Source organism: Diospyros lotus, chromosome 5 (genome assembly GCF_014633365.1).
Source record: "Diospyros lotus cultivar Yz01 chromosome 5, ASM1463336v1, whole genome shotgun sequence".
Lineage (NCBI taxonomy): Eukaryota > Viridiplantae > Streptophyta > Magnoliopsida > Ericales > Ebenaceae > Diospyros > Diospyros lotus.
The window spans coordinates 31468699-31493563 of NC_068342.1; the positions used below are offsets into that span (position 1 = coordinate 31468699).

General features: G+C 35.6%; 3 protein-coding genes across 3 annotated transcripts; all 3 read right to left on the minus strand.

The window, feature by feature from the left end:
* Window positions 1-368: 368 nt before the first annotated feature.
* LOC127802662 (auxin-responsive protein SAUR68-like) lies at window positions 369-958 on the minus strand. The gene has a single exon (XM_052338601.1). It carries the CDS (start codon window positions 887-889, stop codon window positions 446-448), a length of 444 nt encoding a protein of 147 aa, XP_052194561.1. The 5' UTR covers window positions 890-958; the 3' UTR covers window positions 369-445.
* Window positions 959-16782: 15824 nt separating this feature from the next.
* On the minus strand, window positions 16783-17226 carry LOC127802208 (auxin-responsive protein SAUR64-like). The gene has a single exon (XM_052337918.1). It carries the CDS (start codon window positions 17224-17226, stop codon window positions 16783-16785), a length of 444 nt encoding a protein of 147 aa, XP_052193878.1.
* Window positions 17227-19245: 2019 nt separating this feature from the next.
* On the minus strand, window positions 19246-19659 carry LOC127802209 (auxin-responsive protein SAUR64-like). Its single transcript, XM_052337919.1, has one exon. It carries the CDS (start codon window positions 19657-19659, stop codon window positions 19246-19248), a length of 414 nt encoding a protein of 137 aa, XP_052193879.1.
* Between the last annotated feature and the right edge of the window lie 5206 nt (window positions 19660-24865).

Consider the following 24865-nt stretch of genomic DNA (forward strand, 5'->3'; position numbering starts at 1 on the left):
AATGACACCAGCACCATATTAAGAATGCATTAGAACTTTTTGTGGGATTTTTGAGGTGTAACTTGGTTTGGGATTCACATGATTGCCTATGAAAACCAACTTGTAGTGTAGAGCTTCAGGACATAAGTTAATAGACTTAGTCTCACAATAGAAGTCTATTTATTTATACAGGTGAAACCCAAGCTTTTGCTGACCATATTGACAGTGAGAACTACTACTGTCAGAAAAGAGACTATCATTCACAGGAATATACTATAGTAGTTTTTAATCATTAATTTAATTTTCCAAAGGCATAAACTCAAATTCACCTGCACCCCCCCCCCCCCCCCCCAAAAAAAAAAAAAAAAAAAAGAAATCGAATGTGGAACTGAACCTTTGAATTTTTGATAATATGCAATAAGCAAAAGCCTCACTGATCATTTACAAGGCTGAAGTAAGGTTAATTTCAGTATACAAGTATTTGCTGATTTGTCTTTCCTTGGTGGAAAGACGATAATGAAGATGAGCAGAGACTAGTAGAAACTGACAGGTGCAAAACTTTCTCTAGATCTTTAGCTACACCATGCTGAATCAATGACAATATGTACTCCATGAAAATAGAATCACACGGCAACGTGATTGGCCCACTGCTTGGAAGCCCGAACTCCTCTTCAGACAACTTGAAGAGCTCTCTGAGGATCTCATGGTTGAGATAAACTAGGGGAATCATGAAGCGCTTCTGATCAGCTGTGTAGATAACAAAATGTCCTTTATTAGCCACTGATGAAGTACTGCAGCTACCTGCATCCACATCTCTGTTCTTGCTTGAAAATGAAAGTCTCTTTGTCTTCATGGCAGCATATTTCTGCCATTTCCTTGCCATTTTGATGAGTTTTCTTGGGCTGACCATGCTGCTGTATTTAGAAACTGAAGATCTAGAATACAACTAATTGTAAATAGGATTGTCAAGAGACTGAAGTGCTAAAGCTGCACTGATCCAAATGAAACTGGAAATGGCTTATATAAGACCATGCCTGAGACCATAATGAAGTTCTTTTTTTTGTTTTGTTAGGATAAATGGGATGCAAGGCCATGCTTTGGTGGGTCATGAGGGACCATTGGGGGTGGATGTGGTTGGTTTTGTCCGAAATGAAAATGTACATGTGGGCTATCCATTCAAATATATACATGGTTTTGTCTTCCAAGAATGCAGAGTTGTTAGGAAACCTCATTGGCCAATCTGTCTTCTGTCAGTTCAAATAAATCACAGAACTAGAATGGTGGATATTAATTTCTCCATCTGAATGATCTTACCAAAAGAATATGTGGTTTCGGTGAGGCACATAATAAAATCAAACAAGAGTGCTAATTTTAGTGTAGTATAGACTAGCCAGAAACACCACTTGATGCAGCCTGTGGTGTGTAGGGACATGATGAGCAAACCATGAGAATTAGTTATGGTGTAGAGTGAATATGTTCCTGGGCGTGTTTGTTCCTTGCCTGCAATCTATGTGTCACTGGGAAGGAAAATAGGGCATTGTTTGAGTGCCACAAATATGTTAGTTTTATGGACAGTGTGGCTCCAATAGATTCTGGAGGTAATATTCGAATAAAAAAAAAAACTATATATACTGTGGTAGATCAGGTATTATCCCAAAAGGTTACCTAAGCTTCTGAGGAAATATTTCAAGCTTGTTTATCAAGTTACTGGTACTGCTGATAATGTGATTGACAAAGAATCGCCTGGCAGAGGTAGTACTAGTTTGCAGTATCATTGAAGTCCCACTGGGTCATATTCTAAGATCTTTTGAAGGTTGAAGATGTTTCTCTTATGTTGAAGTACCTTGTAACTATTTGCCCAGTGTTCACTGAAATTGCTTCCTCTACCAAAAACTTGAAGGTCTCTCGGAGGATTAATTGGGTCTAAGAAGCAAATTTATAGGGAAAGAATCATTTCAAGTAGAAACTCCTAGAAGAGTGTACCAGTTGGGTTTCATATTGGGCCTTCAGTCATCCTTTGACAGTTCAGTACCAATGTACCATTGCCGGGCGTTTTAGAAGCACTTATCTTGGTTTGGATGTATCTGATCGGAATACCTTGAATAATGATCAGATCTAAACCTGATTTTCTCCTAATTTTCCTTGAGCCTTTTTTCTTTACTTTATAAGCTTCCTTTACTAGTTTTGAATAATGTTCAGATGTTTTAACAATTTGTAATTAAGATATTCTCCCTCCCCAGCATCTTCACCCAATCTGAGACACTAAACTGGATTTCATGGTTGGTCTACAAACTTTTGTGTTTTTTTGTCATCCCACAGAAGTTTGTGTGCTTGAAAAGTCTTCATGCTGTTGTAGCTGTCTCTGTAGGAGAAAGGAATAAGCAAATGAAGGATAATGTCAATAGAAGTCCTCTGGTCTCCCAAACAATTTCTTCAAATAAACTATGGTGAAGTTATAGCCATCATCACCAGCTATGAATTGCCTTTTTCTTCAATACTCAACTGTTTGTTTCTTAAGAGAAGGAAGGGAGAGGTATGATGTAGTTGACACACACACACACATATAAAATAAAATTTACTGTTAAATATTTACTTGCGATATACTTTCAACTTATGCATTACCAGGATCCAAGAACCACCACATAGAGTTTCAGTGGCCATAGACTAACAATTGTTGCTTCCTTTCTTCTTGGTGGGGAGAAACTAATGAGTACCCACTTTTATAGATTGAGACAAGCAAAGCTTTCTCTAAATCTTTTGTCAAACCTTATTATTTCCAGTACTTAAATGCCTGCATGTCTCATACTTGACTGACACTTTGTTTTTGTTACCAAACCTTTCTTTGTTATAGGTACTTGCTTTGAACCATTTATCTCCTTTGTCCCTAGAATTGCACCAACATCTTTGGCACACATTCAAATGATGTGAATTTGTTGGGATTCCCTATAATCAGCCAATACACAACACACACAAGAACCTCGATTGTACCAAGGATTGCCAAGATATTGAAGCGGAAAACGAAATAGAACACAACCAACGCGCACACGCAAAGAGATAATGTTTACGTGTTCGGATCAAAATGATCCTACTCACGATAGGGGTTTCGCCCCTAGTCAATCTACTAAGAAATCAAGGGATTACAATACAAAAATTATAAGGTACACGAAAGACAGCAAGATAAACAAGATTAACTTACAATATGAAGAACATAGATTATACCAGAATATAGGCTATATACAAGTTGTTACAACACTCATAACAATCCCGATTACCTTTCTCTCTTATCAGATTTCATCATTGACAAAGAAAGAACAACGATTAGGGATTAGGGTTCTTGTAACTTTCTGAGAGAGTTTGCGAGATGCGTCGAGTGAGAGAATGACGATTTCAATTCCATCACAACCCTTTATATAAGGGGGAGAATAGTTGGCAGGGTTTCTCAGAGATCAACGGCCCACAAGCATCCAGCCTGTTAACACATATATAAAGCCAAATGCAATGAAAATGAACATGAAATGCAAATCCAAATTAGACATATAAGAACTTGGGCTTGGGTTGCATACACCAATGGCCGGCCCAACCCAATTTATTTATTTATTTGACATATATATTTGACCCAATCAATTTTGAGTCACAAATATAACAGAATTCTACATTATAAAATAGAAAATAGAAGATGTAACCTGAGACACTGTGCTGCACACTAATTTGAAATATTTGAGAAAGCAACAGACTATGAGATGAGCCTTTTCCTGAAACATGTAGTTTTTCCATCTAATGTTTCAGCCTCTAGGTGCTTTTTGTTTACCCAATAATCAAGGTCTGGAATGCCTCAACTAATGTAAGATTGTTCCAATCCATGAGGGGAAATTATTATATTACAGCCGAAAAAACAGGAGCTGGCTCTGTGGTTTTGGGCACATAGTTTCTAACACCAAAAAAATGCCAATACAAATGGAAGTTCCTTGCTCTCTAAAACATTCTGTTCAAATTGACTGTCCTCATTGCAATATGAACTACATAAATGTAGTAACCTGTACAATAGTAAGTTTCAATACTTCAACATATTTGTTTTTTAGGAAAACGAATAGGAAAAGGGAGATCGGATGTAAATAACATGCATATAAAATCCTAGCATAAAAACAAAAAAAATATTCATATAAAAGAATTTACAACTCAATATTTATATTTTCCATATGGATTCTAACCAGAATAAAAAATCCTATATAGTTAATTCAGTGTCCATAACCTATCAATTGTTCTCTCATATCTTCTTGAAGGATGGAAAATAATGAGCAGCAGAGTTGTACTAAATGATACAAGCAACGCATCCTTGAGATCTTAACATACATCCTGCTGGATGGGTGTGGTAACATAGCTCGTGAAGACTGCATCACATGGCAATGTGATTGGACCATCTCGTGGCAGTCCAAATGCATCTTCAGACATCTTGAGGTGCTCTCTGAAGAGACTATTTCAAGATATGTAGTGGCTTTCTAGGCAATTTTTTATCAGTGGTGTAGAAACAAACTGGCTTTTATTTTCCACTAAGAGTTCCTACAACTGTCTGCATTCACATTCACATCCACAACTACAACAATTCTTGGCAAAGAAATTCTTCTCCATCCAGTGGAGGTGACATTCTGCCACTTCATTATCAAAAGAGCTTCTTTGAGCTGATTGTGCTTCTTTACACTTTGTCCAATTGGAATGTAAAAGGTTCAAAAAGGAAGAGGATTTCAGATGAACAGAATGCTACTTCTGTGTCCAACTGAAGTTAATCGAAGTGTGTTATATCCTTATATATGTACACACACCATAGAAGCTTGTACCTCTCCAGTAAATGGACTTCCCTTGTATGTGAGCCATGTAAAGACAAGCATATGCCAAAAAGCTAATGTAGCTTTCCTGGTTATGCAGCCATTAGCAGTTGTACTGTTAGAATTGCAGTTACATTGGGATAAGTTCCCTAATGATAAGATAAGTATTTAGAATTTGAATTTAGTTCAAAAAGGAGGATGATTTCAGATGGAAGACCGCCTTGCACTTTTGGAAAGGGACAAAATTCATCCTAGTGGTGTAACATTTGGAGTTACTGCTATTTTCCATGTGCAATACATGTTTCCTGATGCCGTTAGGACTCATATTGGTAATGGAGAAATTGTAGTTTGATTATTTATAGAGTTGAGCTCAAATGTGCGGACTAAAATGGAATAATGTTTTCAAATATTTGAACTATGCATGTCCTCTATCATGGAAACTTGTGTTGGTCTCATTAAATATAACTATATGTAGAAAAACGTATTACAAGAAATATAGACAGTTAGGCAAAATATAGAGACTGTTTTCCTTCATTATATAGTTATTTATTTCCTAAGTGGCAGTTTTCTCTGTGTATAATTGCCTTCATATGAGCAATTATCATTTGTGTATAAATGTGTCTAATCCGAATAATAAAGTGAGAAGTTTAAAAGTTCAAACTTCTTCATGGTATCAGAGCAGTGAGATAGAGAGGGAGAGAGAGAGCGCGAAGAAGATGGTCACAGAATGGAGCCACGAACACAGATTGACCATTGCCCATCTCCTTTATCTTCATCCAATATCATCGTAGCCACAACCACAACCGTCTCTCTAGTCTCGCAAAAAAGAAGAGACACATCAAATCAAATCCTAATCAGCCTTTGAGGGGTTGTTGGTCATATCTCCAGAGGAATTGAAGGATGATGCTAGTAAAATAAATGTACTGTCAATGAAGACACAAGAAGTCGGAGTAAATGCATTCTCCACGAGACGGCACAAGAAATCTGGCATGCCGCAGAGGAGAAGTATTGTGACACTAAAGACGCAGCATAGGCGTTGTCAAGGAGACCTCTCACACATCTAATATTTTAGTCGTCTAACTAAAATATTGGCGACAACTCAACATGTTCAAAGTGATCTAAATAGACAGACACTTCATAAAAAGAAAAATTAAGGTGGATTTCCTACATACCAAGGATCTATCGAGACTACCCACTGAAGACTCAATTTGAAAATGTGAAGATCCAACATAGGCTTCCTTAATATTTACAGCCTAGTTTGAGGGAGTGTGAAGAAAAACATGTACTAGAAATATAGACAGTTAGGTGGTTAGGCAAAATGTAGAGGTAATTTTCTATTCATTATACAGTTATTTATTTCCTACATGGTAGTTTTTTTTGTGTAATTGCTTCCATATGAGTAGTTATCATTTGTGTATAATGTGTCCAAATCAACTAAAAAAGTGAGAAGTTTAAAAGTTCATACTTCTTCACTATCATATGTTAAGTTAAACATTACTAAAGGAACAAAAACCAAGATGCAGAATTGATTTTTGAAATTTTATTAATTCTATCAAACAATGAGTTTCTGCTTCAGAAGGATAAAAAGTGATAATGATTCTTAGAAGGCTAAAATTATATTCTTGAGTCGGATGAAAGCAATGCAATTGTATCATATATGTACACACACACACACACTTGTAACTTCCAAGTTCATGAACTTTTCTTCTAATTGGCGTCATGTAAAAGGCAAGCATGCTTAGTTTGAAATGCAGCTTTTGTTGTATATGCTGCTATGTGAAAAAGCCATGTACATGATTATACCAGATATTGTAGTTAATATTTTATTAAAAACAAGGAAATCAAAGAGTATATTAGGTCTCATCCTTGTTACTGAATGGTTATAATTCTGGTAGCAGCTGAAATATAAACTTAGAAATTAGACCCAGAAATGTCTTAATTTCATACTAAAGAATGTGTACAACATCCTCTTTTAAGGAGAGGATTATTAGCAAAGAAGGAAGTAAATAAATGACAGCATCCTACTATTATTAACTTTCTATATTGACATATTATTTACATAAAATACTGATCCTAGAATATTCTAGGATCAAGATTAAATCAGCATAATTCCAGCACTCCCCCTCAAGCTGGTTTGTAGATGTCTTCCATAGCCAGCTTGCCAATAAGTTTATCAAACTGCTTCTTGTGTAGACCTTAGTTAGAATATTAGCAATTTGTTCGGTGGTTGGAAGGTATGGCATGCATATTATTCCAGCATCGATCTTTTCCTTGATGAAATGTTTGTCCACCTCTGTATGTTTTGTATGGTCATGCAATACTAGATTATGAGCTATAGAGATGGCAGCCTTGTTGTCACAATAGACTTTTATAGGTACTAAATGAGAAAACTTCAGCTCTTCAAGTATTCGTTTGATCCACATTACCTCACAAATTCCATGGGCGACAGCTCTAAACTCTGCTTTTGCACTACTTCTAGCCACCACATTTTGTTTTTTGCTTCGCCAAGTGACTAGGTTTCCCCCAACAAAAGAACAGTAGCCCGAAGTAGATCTCCTATCGTCAATACTTCCTGCCCAATCTGCATCAATGTAGATCTCAACTTGCAGGTGACTGTTTCTTGAACATTAATCTTTTGCCAGATATCCCTTTAAGATATCTTAGGATTCTGTAGACCACCTCAAAATGCTCTGGCCCTGGTGAGTGCATAAATTGGCTTGTCATACTAACTGCAAAAGCAATATCAGGCTACGTATGAGACAAGTAGATTAACCTGCCCACAAGTCTCTAATATTGTTCCCTGTTCTTCACTTCTTCAGCTTTGGCAGCCTGTAATTTCACATTAGGCTCAATGGGAGTCTTCGACACCCTGCAACCGAGTAAACCTGTTTCTCCAAGAAGATCAAGTACATATTTTCTCTGATTGACGAAAATACCTTCTTTGGATCTTGCAAACTCCATTCCAAGAAAGTATTTTAGAATTCCCAAGTCCTTAATTTGGAACTCCTTTGCAAGTTTCTTCTTGAGGGCTGCTAACTCTGTCTCATCATCACCAGTTAAAATAATATCATCAACATAAACAATCAAAATTGCAACTTTACCATCTTTTGAGTGTTTATAAAATATAGTGTGATCTACCTGACTTTGAAGGAAGCCATAACTGGTAACTGCCTTTCCAACGCGTTCAAACCATGCTCTCAGTGATTGTTTGAGACCGTACAGGGATTTCTTGAGTTTACATACTTTGTCGCTCCCAAATTTCTTTCTGAATCCCGAGGCAAACTCATGAAAACCTCTTCTTCAAGATCACCATTAAGAAATGCATTTTTGACATCAAGCTAGTATAGAGGCCAATGTGAATTTACTGCAAGAGACAACAGAACTCTAATAGAATTTATTTTAGCAAATAGGAGCAAAGGTCTCCTGATAATCAATCCCATAAGTCTTGATGAAACCTTTAGCCACCAATATGGCTTTGTACCTATCAACATTCCCATCAGCCTTACACTTTATTATAAACACCCATTTACACCCTACTATTTTCTTGTCGTTGGGCAGGCAAACTATCTCCCAAGTGCCACTTCACCTTAGAGCATTCATCTCCTCTATGATTGCTAATTTCCAATTCGGATCATTCAAAGCTTCCTGTATATTCCTTGGAACAAACAAATGTGAAATCCTAGATGTGAAAGCTTTATGAGTTTTTGATAGTCTGTGGTAAGAGATATATTTAGCAATAGGATGTTTAGTACAACTTTTGACACCTTTCCTAATTGCTATAGGAACATCAAGATCAGGAATAGTAGGAGAATAATTGATAATAGTTGAAGAATCAACTGGGGAACTATTAGGTACAATTGAAGGAAGTAAATTAGACGTTGAAATGAGATTTCTTGAACTTACAGTGCCATTGCTCGAGTTTTTAGACTCGTTTTGTGCAGAGTTGACATTCAGGTGTTTGTTCCTTTGATGAGATCTCTGCCTAGTATAAATCTGAAGCTCAGAATTTAGATCGTGATAATTGATTTGTAGTACTTCTCCCCCTGCACGAGAAACTCCTTTACTTGGCACCAAAGAACCAGAATCTCCCAAGTGACCATTATCAGAAACATGTGGTTCTTGAGTAGGACATATTGCATTTGGAAGTGGGACAAAAACATCCCAAAAATTTTCTTCAACTTCATGTGTCTCCCTTTGAAGAGAATTTTGGGTAAAATAGGGTTGTTTTTCAAAAAACGAAACATCCATACTGATATGGATTTTGTTTGTGAGAGGATCATAACACTTATAACCTTTTTTTATGTGAGGCATAACCCAAAAAAACACATTTGTAGCCCTAGGATCAAGTTTGGAACGAAATTGAATAAGGATATGAACATACACAATACACCCAAACACTTTGATAGGAAGATCCGAATGTAACCGTGTGTTGGGAAAAACTTCTTTCAGGCACTCAAGAGGTGTTTTGTACTTTAACACTTTAGTGGGCATCTTGTTTATCAAATAGGATGCCGTCAAAACAGCTTCGCCCCATAAATATTTTGGAATATGCATAGAAAACATTATGGCACATGCGACTTCGAGTAAATGCTTGTTTTTACTTTCAGCAATACTATTCTGTTGAGGAGTATTCCGACAAGTAGATGTATGGTGAATACCTTTTTCTTTCAAAAAAACCCCCCAAGTGCCCATTAAAATACTCGGTGTCATTATCAGAGTGTAAAATATCAATTTTGGTTTGAAATTGATTTTCAACCATAGTGTAAAATTTTTGAATAAGTATTCTACTTTAGATTTTTTGTGCATTAAATAAATCCAACACAAATGTGTATGATCATCAATAAAGGTAACATACCACCGTTTGCCAGAGAAAGTAGAAATTTTAGATGGTCCCCAAACATCACCATGAATGATATAAAAAGGTTTAGATGCTTGGTAGGGTTTTGGTATATATGTAGAACGATGATTTTTTGCCAAGATGCAACTATCACATTGAAAAAGTGAATAATCCATTCCTTTAAACAATTCAAGAAATAAACGTTTCAAATAGGCAAAAGTAGGATGGCCTAGTCTAAGATGCCATAGCATAATTGTGTTTGGAACAAGAATTGAACTAGTACTACTAAAGCCCTGAGTTTTTTTTATTATCGATAGAGATATCATCAAAATAGTAAAGACCTTCAATCATCCTAGCACACCCAATTGTCGTCCCCAAACTCTGGTCCTGAAATTCACAATGAGAGTCAAAGAAAGTAGCACGACAGTTAGAATCTTTGTATAGTTTACTAACTGACAAAAAATTGCAGGCTAAGTTAGGAACATGAAGGATAGAAGTGAGTTTAATATTCTCAGTTAATTTAATAAGTCATTTGCCTGCAATAGGTGAAAGACTACCATCGGCGATTCTGATTTTTTCATTTCCGAAGCAAGGAGTATAGGTATTAAAGAAATGAGAAGAACTAGTCATATGATCGGAGTCTCTGGAAACTATAACCCATGGAGAGAAATGAAGACAAGAAAGGGCGTTAGGTTTTCTACTTGTGTGTGCCAAGGAAACACTAGGAATACTAGTTGAGGAATTGGATTTTAACATGTGCAAAAGTTGATCAATTTGTGCTTGGTTGAAGGGACCGGTATCAACCCCATTGGTAGTAGGGACCCCACGGTGGCTCTTTTTCTCCTTGCTTACTACTTTTCCAATTGGCAAGTTTGCCATGAATTTTCCAACAAGTCTCGCGAGTATGGTGTGGCTTGTTGCAATGGTCACACCAGACTCGAGGTCACTCATCGCTTTTACGCTGGTAATTTGCAGCCTTGTAGGCAATAGCATTAGCAATTAAAACAGAATTTTCAAGTGACTTACCAGTGGTCTTTTTTCCTAGCATGACACTCATTCAGCTTTTTTCTCTTCTAACTTTGGCAAATACATCACCAATAGGAGGAAAGGGAGACCGGCCAATGATCCGTCCTCGCACTTCATCGAACTCTATATTAAGACCAGTAAGGAACTTGTAAATACAGCTATCTTCAACAAGTTTCTTGTGGTGTTTGCAATCATCTGTAGATTTTCACTCATATGTGTTGAAGAGATCAAGATCTTGCCACAATCGCTTCAAAGAATGGAAGTACTTAGTTACTGAATCATCTCCTTGTCGGACCTCTCCCAATTTCAGAGTCAATTCAAAGACTTGTGATTAGTTTCCCAGGTCAGAGTACATCTGATTTACATTATCTCACAATTCCTTTGCAGTAGGATAGCACATATAATTGGAGTTGATATCTTCATCCATGGAGTTGACCAGACATGCTATTACCGTGGAGTTTTCAGCATCCCAAATGGAATGGGATGGGTCATCCGCTACAAGTTCCTTCTTGTCCCCGGTAAGGTAGCTAATTTTCCCTTGCCCACGAATATACATCCGGACTGATTGAGACCAGCGAATAAAATTATCACCATTTAAGCAGATAGTGGTGATTTGGACAGAATGGGTTGGCTAGGTCGCTAGCAATTTGGTTGGGACAGCAGTGGCAGAGGGTACAGTGGTTCCCAAGGTGACTTTGGACATGGATCAGGAAGAAGAAACTGGTTGACGCTGGGAGGTGGTGAATCAGAGAAGTGGCTGCAGTGACGCTGGGAGATGGCAGCCAGCGGCTGATGGCGAATGGCAATCACGGCACAAAGACCGCGAGCTATTGGTGGCGTTTGGGAATGCGGTTGGCAGTGTTTGGGGATGGCGCCAGTAGATCTGAGATCGAAAATACAGTCCGATACAGCAGCAAGCAGGTCTGTGGCATCTTCGTTGACGACGACAGTTGTTCCAACAGCTGTCTCCGATGGCTGTTCGTCTTCCTTAGTCGACGACAATATCTGGTCTCCAACTTCTGCAGAGGGACGACAGCTGATTGAGAGGCAGAGATGGCCAACAGATCTTGGGTCAATGACTGGGATTGATGGGCAGTCTAGGGTTTTACAGTGAACGGCTATGATTCAATTCCTAAATTACTGCTCTAATACCAACTTATAAATTAGACTCAGAAATGTCTTAATTTCATACTAAATAATGTGTACAACATCCTCTTTTAAGGAGAGGATTATTAGCAAAGAATGAAAGAAATAAATGACAGCGTCCTACTATTATTAATTTTATATATTTATATATTATTTACATAAAACACTGATTCTATAATATTCTAGAATCAAGATTATATCAGCATAATTCCATCATATAACAAGTTTCACAACGATAATTGCTATGGATGCTGAAAATCCCTGTGATTTTTGTATGGTTATTCTTAACACCAGACATCCAATCCTAGTATTGTACGACCTGAATTTGCTGACAATTTCCATGTGACAGATTTTGTGTTTCCTGATGCATTTAGGAATCATGTTACGAGTTCTAAGTTTTTCAATACCGACAGGCTTAGGCTTCGAAATGATTCCTCTATTTGTTACGACCAAAATTTTCATAAAATATTAGAATTTTTAATTTACTTGGAAATTGTCACCACAATTATACTGACCATCCATAAGGAACAGAGATATTGACCTCTAAGAGAACTTCAGATGGTTTGTGCACTGTTATCCCTTTTCCTTCTTTTTTTTTTTTTTATTTATCTTTTTTCTGTTCAGCCATCTACATAGTGGGATTGAGTCTTGACGTATTGTTATTCTATTTCGTGCTCATTTCCACAAATTTCATAATTCACTGATCTTTTACCCCATAAATATTTCTGGTTTCATTATGTTGGTTTCCTATTCTTCTAGATAGTCTTAATTTTACTTCAACTAAATTATCTACCATTGATTTCCTGCTTCCTTCTGATAGGTTGTTAAGATGGGATGTGACAGATCAGTTTGTGATCCAATGTAGGTATACGAACAAATTAATCTTTTGTTTTTCGTTCAAAGGAAGATGACTGACTAGAGTAGGTTTTTTAATCTATGCCTGTTGTCACTGAAGAAGCCAAAGCAGTCAATTCTGTTGTGGATAATCTCTTAGTCCTCTAAATGGTTTTTGTCAGCAAAAAATGGAAAAAAGTTTCCATCTAAAATGCGATTCACCCATCTCGTGGCAGTGAAACTCGTCGTTAGATATCTTGAAGAGCGCTCTGAAAACAGTATTTTCATGATACAGCAGTGGTATTTCTGGACCTTTTTTTTTTTTTTTTTTTATCACTATTGTAGATAACAAAATGGCTTTTAGTAGCCAGAAAAATATTTTATGCACGTGTCCGCAGTCTCACTGCTGTTGAATACTACTGGCAGAGCACTTATTTTCTTCCCCACAGAAGCAACCTTCCCCTCCTTCCACCTTCTAGCCATTCTAGTGAGCTCCTTTTGGCTGATCATGTTTTCCTACTGTGTGGTAGGCATTTCTAGACACTTTTGATCTCTAGCGTAGACAAGAAAAAAATGGCCAATATTAGCCATTACAAATTTTCTACAATTTTTTGAATTCACTTTGTTGTTAAATCTTTGCCAAGAAGTTCTTTTCCTCTCAACAGAAGTCACCTTCTCACTTCTTGACACTGCCATGCGCTTGTGGGCTGATAGCTATTCAACTCTGTCTCTAGGAGTTTATGCTTCAGAAGGAGAAAAGGTGCTGATGCTTCTTGGAAGACGATAATGGTAATCTAGAGTGCATAGAAGGCAATGCAAGTGTGTCACACACACACACACACACATGTACATAATATAAACACAACATTTTACACACACGCTTGTAACTTTCACATTAATGAACCTTTCTTTACTTGGAGTCATGTAAAGTCGAGCATGCATAGTAGTACAAGCAGCTTTTGTTGTATATGAGAATATATAAAGAGAAGCCATGTACTTAGCTATACCACATTTTACAGTTAGTTAACATTTCAAATACATGAAAAACAAGGAATATAATAATTTCTGGTAGCAACTGAAATGTCAGAAGTCTCACAGTAATAATTCCTTTGTATGCTGAAGATCCCTTTGAATTTTTGTATCCTCATGCTAAAGCCCCTTTTTGTTCTGTTGAGACTTTAGAGAAAAAAAAAAAAAAAAAAAATCTTAGTGTTGTATGGTCGCTGATAATTTCTGCATGAATGAATATGTGTTTACTGATGCCATTAGGAATATGGTCAGAATTAACTGATATCTAAGTTTGTAAATACCCAAATGTGCCAATGCTTTGTTTGTTGTGGTCAACCTCTAAAGCTGCGTTCTTCTTCTTGTTTTCAAGTCATTTTTAATTTTTAATTTTCTAAAATAATGAAAACATGTTCTCTTTACTATTTTTAAAAATGTATTTTTAAAACAAAAAAAAAAATTGTAAAGAAAACTCAAAACAACAAAAAATTGTTTTGAGTGTTTTCATTTAAAACAAAGTCAAAACTCAAAATACATTTATTTATTTATTTATTCATATTTTATTATTATAATAAAAAAATATTACAAATTTATGGAATAATCAAATTTATAAACATTAAATATTTTTAATTTACTGAATAATCAAATTTATTGAATAAAATATCATTAAAAAATTATTTTAAAAATTTCAAAGAGAACGCGTTTTCTAATTTTCTGTTTTGAGAAATAATTTTTCAAAATGACAAAGAGAATACGTTTTTAATTTTTTAAAAATAGACTATCAAAACAGAAAAATAAAAATAAATTCAAAACTCAAAATTGAAAATTGAAAAGCAAAGAGAATACGGCTTAAGATTTTGATATTAAATATCATAATTTTTAATTTACTTGGAAATTATCACTTCTATTATATCATGACAACTGATGTGAAATAGTGATACCTCTAAGAGCACTTCAGAGGGTTAGACACCATCTGTCCAGCAATCATTTGGCCACAACAAATTTCACAGTTCACTAATTAAGTTTTCTTGTTTTTTTTTTTTTTTTCCTTCTAGAATTAATTCTGCAATTATTTTCACTGCCAAGTAAATTATCTTGGTATTCAATTTTAGTTTGCCTCTTCCCAGTTAAGATGAGAGTAAGACATTAGGCTGTGATCGAATATACATATATCAAGAAGTTAATAGTTTAGTATCATAGGAAAAACCTAACTTTTGCAGACCCTTTTGTACTTTGTTAAGACATTAGGGACAAATCGTCCTAATGTTGTACTGTCAGATATTGCTGATAATTTCCATGTGAAAGAATTTCTCAATTCCATGCTATGAAATGATTCTTTTTTATCCCTCTTCCATTCCAATGCATTCTTTGTTGCGGTCAATTGCTAGGATTTGAAGTAATAGCTGACATCTCTTGTCCTCTTCTGCTGAATGGCTTGGAGACAAATTTGGCAGAGTCAGCAAAGCTACCAGCTAAACCTATGAATTTTGATATTAAATGTCAGAATTTTTAATTTACTTGGAAACTGTCTCCACTATGATATCAGGACAACTCATAAGAATTAGAGATATTGACATCTAAGGGAATTTTAGAGGGTTGGGCAACATTAGCCTTTTTTTTTCCTCTACAATCATTTTGTCACCACAAATTTAGTAGATCAGTGATCTACTCCATAAATTTGCTGGGTTTGTATTGTTCTATGTAGCCTTAAATTTACTTCAGCTAAATTATCTGTGCTTGCTTTCAATAAGTTGAGAAAGTGAATCTGTGATCAAATGGTTGTATGCCAACAAATTAATCTTTTATTTTCATTTAGAATGAAGATGATTGACGACAGTCAATCCTTTACTCTATGCCCATTGTCAATGAAGATGCCAAGACAGTTGGTTCTGTTGCTGATAATCTTTTAGTCCTTTAAATGGCTTTTGTGGACAATATCAAGGTTGCCATCATAAGAGCTTGCATGACATTTCTTGTGCTACTTGATGTCAGTTTTTCTACGGTTGAATTGCTAACCACCATCTGATCTAAAAGTTTAAGTTGTTAGATAAAGAGTTAATTTTATCTTTTATACTATTATTTTACTCTCAACACCACCCTCTTATATGTGGTCAGGCTTCATTGATAACTAATCCAACCATGTGCAATAATCTAAATATTGGGTTGGCAGTAAGATTTAAACTTAGGATCTTTGTTTGCTTAAATACAATGTTGAATTGTTAACCACCATCTGATCTGAAAGGTTAAGTTGTTAGCTAAAGGGTTAACTTTATCTTTTATACTATTATTTTACTCTCAACACCTACAATTATTTGTGACCATCCAGTTGATGAAAATTCAGGGCATAAGTATGAGTTTCTAAGTGAAAATCATCATTCACAGAGAAGAACTTGGTTTGCATTGAACATGAATACATGATCTGCAATGCTAATATTTCAGTTTCTTCACCTAAAAAAGAGCAAAATGGATATGTACTGGTTGTACGCATTTAAAAGATATTATTAAATGTACTATTTTTTCCTATTTTTTAAAACTGAATCCTATTTTTTTTTTTTTCCATTCATAAACAAGAAAGAGGGCAGATTTTTATTGGATAAGAGATGAAAGGAGATTTGGCTCTTGGAAGACTGAAATGCCATATCTATGCTTGATATGAATTAATTGAAGTGGACTAGTTGTACGTTCGATGTCCAGTGCACAGCTTCAATGCATTTAATTTCCATGAAATTAGATATTTGCTTTCCTGTCCTTATCTAAGGGTGTTTTCCACTTCCAGAATTAATTCTGCAATTGTTTTCACTATTTAGTAAATTATCTAGGTATCCAGTTCTTGTTTGACTCTTCCCAGTTAAGATTGGGATTAGTTATCAGCCTGTGATCAAATGTACATATACCACGGGGATTGTTGGGAGTCTGCAAAGTTGAAACTGAATTTCAACATGACAATAAATTGGACAGGAATGCAATCATGTGTAGAGTAGCATGAGCATCTATAAATTCCTTACTCTGCTGGATTATCTTAATTACTATTTTTAACAGACAGTTTATCCACAAGTTAATTACACAGGAGGTATCTTGTGTATGTGGACTGTTGCTAGAATCAAGAATATACTTGCTAGAATCAAGAATATAATTTCAGTAGCCACGAACTAGCAGCTGTTGGCTGCTTGCTTCTTGCTGGGAAGAAAGTGATAAACAGAAACTTGTATTGATGGAAAGGAGCAAAGCTTCCTCTAGATCTTTACTTATACCCCGTTGTATGAGTGAGGCAACATACTTCATGAAGACTGCATCGCATGGCAATGTGATTGGCCCACCTCTTGGCAATCCAAACTTATCTTCAGATAGCTTGAGGAGAGCTCTGAAAATTTTATTTTCAAGATACAGTAGTGGCATTTGTAGACGCTTTTGATCACTAGTGTAGATAACAAAATGGCCTTTATTGGCCACTAAACGTTTTCTGCTAGTGTCAGCAGTCACGCTGTTGTTGAATACTGGCAGAGCACTTCTTTTTGTCCCCAAGGAAGCAACTTTCTCCCACTTTCTAGGCATTGTGGTGAGCTTCTTTGGTCTGATCATTTTTTTCCTACCTTGTATATTTGGAAAGTAAGGTTTCTGAAAGCGAACAGGTGATGATGATTCTCAAAATGTAAGAAGGTATTGTTTGAAAGAAATGCAAGTTTGTCATATATTTATAGGCCAAAGCATTCACTCACAAGGCTTGTAACTTTCCAGTTAATGACTTTTCAGTTACCTGGAATCATGTAAAACAAGACATAGCTTTGTAGTTAATGTTAACTTTTGTTGTATATGAAATTTACTTAAAGACAAAACTGTGTGCTTAGTGATATTTAATTCAGTGGTTAGTCAATTGAAGACGGCAGAGACAGGATATATAGTATCCTAGCAGCATTTACACTTTCCAATAATTTTAGTAGTTGCTGACAAACCAGTCGGTGTCTCATTGTCTCAAGATGATACTTGCATAATTGCATTTGATGCTGAAGATCCATTTGATTTTTTGGAAGGTTATATATGAGGAAGACCTATGTATTTGCTAGGAGAAAATGTTCCTAGTGTTGTTCAGGTTGGGTTGTCGATATATCCCACATGAAAGACTAGTGGATGCTGATTCCAGGAGGACTTACAGTAATGAAACAAAGTTCTTTGATTCCTGCAGTCTCATTGCTTGAGACTGATACTAGATCTTCAATACCCATGCCTTTTGTTTTTAAGCCATATAACAGTATCGCACTGAAAGTGGCACTTCTAGACACTTCTGGTCACTGGTATAGATTTTTTTTTTTTTTTTTAAAAAAAAGATTTTATTAGTCATTACAAATTTTCTACAATTTTCTGAATTCGCTTTGTTGTCAAATCTTTGCCGAGAAATTCTAATCCTCTCAACATAAGCCACCTTCTCCCACTTCCTTGACATTGTCACGACCTTCATTTGGGCTGATCGCGCTTTTCTACTTTCTTTGTAGGAGTTTACGCTTCAGAAGGAGAAACGATGGTGATGCTTCTTAGAAGACTAAAATGGTAATCTTGAGTGTATAGAAGGCAATGCAAGCGTTGATAATATATATGTAAACACACAAATATATTTTCACACACTTGTAACCTTCACATTAATGAACCTTTCTTCTACTTGGAGTCAAATAAATACAAGTATGCTTAGTAGTAAAAGAAGCTTTTGTTGTATATGAGACCATATAAAGACAAGTCATGTGCTTAGCTATACTAAATTTTGTAATTAACGTTTTAAAGAAAGGATAAGAAGGACGATATAGATCTCATCCTTGTTGAATATAATAATTAGCTAGCATAATTCTGACAGCAACTGAAATGTCAGGAGTCTCATGATGATAATTTCTTTGGACAATGAAGATTCCTTTGAATTTTGGAATGTTTATGCTAAAGGCCCTATTTTTACTTCTGTTAAGACTTTAGAAATAAATCATTCTGGTGTTGTACGGTCAAAATTTACTAATAATTTCCATGCAAAAGAATGTTTTTCAGGCTGAAGCTTCGAAATGATTCCTATTTTTTTTCTCCTTTTTTGCTAATGCTTTGTTTAGTTGGGGTCAAGCCCTAAAATTTTCATATTAAATGTCAGAATTTTTAATTTACTTGGAAATTGTCACCTCTATGATGTTAGGACAACTTGTAAGAAAAAGTGATATTGACACTTCACTTCAGAGGGTTAGGCTTCTTTTTTCCTTCGCCGTGAGTGATCATTTTGTCACCACAAATTTCACAGCTCTGTGATTAAGGCACCCCCACCCCACCCCTTGTACAGTTAATTCTCCAGTATCTTGGTTTCCAAATCTAGTTTGCCCATACCAGCCTGTGATGAAATGTACATATAGCAAGAAATTAGCGGTTTAGCATCCAAGGGAAAGACTCAATTTTGCTGAAAACCTGGAAAGTAAAAACTCAATTTCGCCAAGACAATAAATTGGATGCGAAGGAAAGCCTGAGTAGCATATACTATTCTTAATGTACAGTTCATGCACAACTTGATTACATGGGATGTATATATTTTCTGTGTGCGGATTGTTGCTGGAATCCATAATACGCGTGCATATGATTTCATTAGCCATAAACTAACAGTTGTTGGCTGCTTGCTTCTTGATGGAAACACACTGACGAGCAGAAACTTGCATTGATGGAAAGAAGCAATGCTTCCTCTAGTTCTCTACTTAGACCCCTTTGGATGAGCGATGCAATATACTTTATGAAGACCGCATCGCATGGCAATATGATTGGTCCATCTCTTGGCAGTCCAAACTCATCTTCTGATATCTTGAGGAGCTCTAGAAAAATTTTATTTTCGAGATACAATACTGGAATTTCTAGACGCTTTTGATCACTAGTGTAGATAACAAAATGGCCTTTATTAGGCATCAAAAATCTTTTGCAAGTGTCAGCAGTCTCATTGTTGTCCAATACTGTCAGAGCACTTCTTTTCTTCCCCATGGAAGCAACCTTCTCCCACTTTCTAGCCATCGTAGTGAGCTTCTTTGGGCTGATCATGTTTCCAACTGTGTGTCTTTAGGAATTTAAGGTTTCTGAAATCGAATAGGTAGTGGTGATTCTCAAAGACTAACAGGGTATCGTTTGAAAGAAGTGCAAGTGGAGCATGTATTTATAGACAAACACACGCTCACAAGGCTTCCACTTAGTGAGCTTTCTAGTTACCAGAATCATGTAAAACAAGGCACATGCTTTGTACTTGATGTAACTTTTGTTGTATATATGAAGCTTATATATTGAGACAAACTGTGTTTAGTTATACTAGATTCAGTAGTTACTTTTTAACATGTTAAAGATGACAGATGCAGATAATTTACTATATTCCATCCTTGCCTAGTTGCATAGTTGGTATTGATGATGCTGAAGTCCATTTGAATTTTTGTACTTTTGTTAAGACAAAATCATCCTAGTTGTCGATATTTCCCACATGAAGGGCTGGTTGTTGCTGATCCTATTATGATGAAACAAAGGTTTTTGATACGTGCAGGCTCATGCTGGAAAGAGATACTAGATCTTCAGTGCCTATACCTCTCATGGCTTTGTTAGGCATATGTTTTCTTAAGCAAGAGACATGATGTTGGGAACGAAATTCTCTTTTGTGCCACTTGCTTTCCATTTTGAAGAGTTTTGTGCGGCTGATCATGATGTTGGTGATTAGAATTTGAGGATTTAGATGTTGATTCAAATGTGATGTAAATAAATGGTTTATGTAACATACCCGGTTGCAAGGCAAAATGTTGATATATCTCTGGGGACATTGATGGTAGATGCAAGTTTTTTGAAATCGAATTTAATTATATTTGTGTGTGTGTATGTTTTTTTTAATAACAAAAGGTTAACTTGGGCCTAGATTGACCCAAACATGGTCAAGAACACCCCAAAAAAACCCTAATAGGTTTTCGTGGCTGCATCATAAGTCCCTTTATCTCTTAGACTTGACTATACGTAGGGTGAGGAACCACATTAACACAATAATGTAACTTCCTACCATCTAAGTTAGCACACGATGGTTGTGTTCTTTTTTGTTTGATTCATATATATTGATTATATGAGTAATTTGTTCTTAATAAGTAAAGATAAAGTAATAGTTGCAATAGTTGGGTTGGGTGTCCAAACCCAATAAGAATTAATTAAGAAGTATTATGGATTTAGATGTTGATTCCAATTTAATTATATTTGAGTTTTTTTTTTTTTTAATAGCAAAGGGTTAACTTAGTCTTAAGTGATCCTAACAAGGTCAAGAACACCCAAAGAAAAACCCTAATAGGAATTTAAAATTGGATTAAGTAATATAGTTTCATAATTGGAAAATAATTATATAACAATATTAGCACAAATTTATGATAAAAATAAAATAAAACTCGACATCAAATATTTAAATTATAGAACAAAAATTAAAAAAAATATCAATATATTAACAAAATGATAGATAATATTCAAATTATAGACCCCAATTCATTTCAAATATCTCAAATTATTATATTTACTTTTGAATATAAAATAAAAAAGGCAAAAACAAGAAAAAAAAACCTTAAAATTAATATTAAGGTGACCATGGTTCTTGCAAAATAAAATGTTTTTCTAACTCATTTTTTTTTTTTTGCCTTGAATTGGATTAGAGTGTTATGAATTTCTCAAAGTTATGGAAAATTATTGTAATTTCCAAAAATATAGAAATACCACACATAATTTCACAAAACCTCAAAGAGGTCGTGTAATTATCCTTTTTATCTAATATTTGCTTGCTGAATGTGTTGCAGTATCACTGTCTTTAAAACTAATATATTTGTGACACTCAAATGGCCCCTTATTTTGCCTACCCATACTGACGCATAGATTGTTAAAAGTAAATAAACCGTAACGTGAGTTAATATACTTAATAAATTATAAATAATTCTTTATAAAATTATAAACACTTTTTTTTAAATAAAATGTTTATAATTCTTAAAAATTAGTTGATAATTTTGTAAAAAACAATATCACTAATTTTTTTTAAATATGTATAAAGTAATGTACAAATTGCATGTATAAATAGCAGTAGCAGTGAATAAACACGCCCAATAACATATTTACCCCGCACCGTAACTAATTCATATGGTTTGCTATTCATGCCCTACACACCAAAAGTTGCATCAATTAAGTGCACTATCCGGTCATTTCATTAAATAAGTGCTTCATCGAAACCACATATTCTTTTGGTAAAGATTCTTTCAGATATATGAGTTGACAGAAGACTAGAGATTGGGGAAATGAGGTTTCCTAACAACTTTGCATCCTTATCCTTAATATCCTTGAATGAATAGATAACCCACATTGTACATTTTTATTTCAGAACAAAAGCAACCACATCCACCACCCTCACTGGTCTCTCATGACCCACCAACACCTGCTTTTGCAACCCATTTTATCCCAATAGAACAAAAGCAAGAGCTAAATAATAACATGCATGATCAGTGCCACAAAACTCATCAAGATGGCAAGGAAATGCCAGAAGTTCACTGCCATGAGGACAATGAGAGATTCATTTCCAAGAAACAAAAGAAACAACAGAGATTCGGATGTAGGTAGCTGCAGTCCAACTTCATCAGTGGCTGATAAAGGACACATTTTGTTATCTACACAGCCAATCAAAAGCGTTTCATGGGGTTATCTTAACAATGAGATCCTGAGGCAGCTCTTGAAGTTGTCTGAATAGGAGTTTGGGCTTCCCAGCAGTGGGGCACTCACATTACCGTGTGATTCAATTTTCATTGATTCAGCATGGTGTAGCTAATGATCTAGAGAAAGTTTTGCTTTTGTCAGCTGCTACCACTCTCTTCTCATCTTCGTTATCATCTTTCCCCAGTGGAAGGACAAATCAGCAATTACTTATATACTGAAATTATCCTCACTACATCCTAGTAAATGATCAATACAGTCTTTCCTAATTACATATTTACAAAAATTCTAAGGTTCAATTTCTGTTGGAGAATTGTAGGAAGAATCCCAAATTAGTGGAATTGATATAACAGTATTTTAGGAAATTATATTCTATTATTATCTTGCCTATTGTATTCTCTTATAGTTTATGAATTATTTTCAGTTTATTGCATCCTAGATTAGGAAATTAATCATGTATATCTTATAATATCCTAAATTAGGAAATTAATTATGTATATATATTTTAGAGAATAATGAGATTTATGCGAGTGTTATTCACCCTAAATTCTTGTCTCATTTCATGATATCAGACCTTGGTTCAACCTAGTTAGCATAACTAGAAAAACCAATCATTATGGCTGACATTAACCTTGACAATGCAATCTAGACAATGGTAGATTCCTCAACCACCTCCAACCCACCATTTGCGATTATCCTATCAAAGGCAAAGGAAGTTTCGATCTATTATCCTTGTAATCAAAGGCAAAGGAAAGTTTGACTATCTCTCTGAAGCAATTTTGACTCCATCCTTGGATACAACAGATTATCAAATGTGCGAGGCTAAAAATTCAATTATCATGCCATGGTTTATTAACTCGATGGAGTACTCAAAAATTGGACTAACCTACATGTTTTACAAGACTGCTAAATAAGTATGGGAGGTAGTACAAGAGATATATTTCGATCTTGAAAATACATCCCAATATTTTGAGATTTGGTCTGTTATTCGCACCACTTGAGAGGGAAAAATCTTAGTGTCGCCAAGTACTACAATGTCTTGATGGAGTTATGGTAAGAGATGGATATTTTTTATGATCCTAGTTGGGAGTTTCCTAGTAATAGTTTGAAATATAGTAAAATGTTAGAGAAGAAAAGGATCTTTGATTTTCTTTAAGGACTCAATGCTGATTTAGATAAAGCATGTGGCTGACTACTAGGCACCAAACCGCTTCCATCCCTCTAGGAAGTGTTTGCTAAAGGTAGAAGAAAAGAGAGCAAAAAACATGTAATGCTCACCTTTTTTGTGGATTCAAGTTCAAGCTCTATGCTTGCTATACATTTAAGGATGAAGAAAATTCTTTCCTTTCCTAAGACAAACAGTTGTGTGACTACTGTAATAAACCCTATCACACAAAGGAAACTTATTGGAAAATACATGGTAAGCCATCAAATTGGAAGCCAAAAAATAAAAGGGAGAAAAAGCGTTTAACATATGCTATTGCTATTGCTCCTAAAACCTAGAAGAGCACTAGTTTGAACCTAACCACCAAACAACTAAAGCTCATTCACAAACTATTGAGCCACACACAATTGACTAAGGGACCAGACACCTTAATCACTAATCCAACAGTCTCCATGGCATAAAAAGATAATCTAAGATATTTCTCATCATCTAGAAAAATGAATGGAAATTGCTAGATAGTAGATACTAGAGCTTCCGATCACAAGATAGGTTTTATGGCTGCAATAAATAAGTTTTATCCCTATGGCAGATGGTGTTATGTCTTCGATTATGGGACAAGGGACAACTTATGTGTCTGGTTTACAACTGAAATCTATATTACATGTCCCAAACTTAAAATGCAATCTTCTCTCTATTAGCAAGATAACTTAAGACATAAACTGTATTGTGACCTTCATCCCTTCTCATTGCATATTTTAGGACTAGTTTTCTAGTAGGATGATTGGCAATGGTGAGGAAAAAGATGGGCCCTATTATGTTTTAGGAGATTATGCTTTCCTGAGACATCAGTCACCAAATAAGATTTCTCTTATAGTTATTTCCAATTTTGATATTATTTTGTGGCACAAACTAGGCCTACAATCGAGCCGAGCCGCTCTGAGCTTCACTAAGCTCAACTCGGCTTTGCAAATCTGACCTCAGGCCCAAGCTCAAGCTCAAGTTCATGCTAAAGTTTAACCTAGAAGTTAGGCTCGAGCTCGAGCTAAGTTAACATAGTTCGAGCTTGAGTTCAGCTTGGGATCGACTTGTGTCAAGCTTACCACCATGCTCGAGCTCAGTTAGTGGCGAGAGTGGAGGATGCGGCAGTTAGTGGCAACTAGAGCAAAGACAGAAGCGAAAGAGGCAAGGCGATAGTGAGATATGTGAGGCGATAGGCTTCAACAATGGGCTCTTCGTCTTTGAAGTTGGCAGCGAGAGGCTTTAGTGGTGACGGGCTTCAGTTGTGAGGGATGACGATGACCGGCAACAATCGAGCTTCACAATTTGACTAAGAATGGATTCTATCGTCGTTCGTTG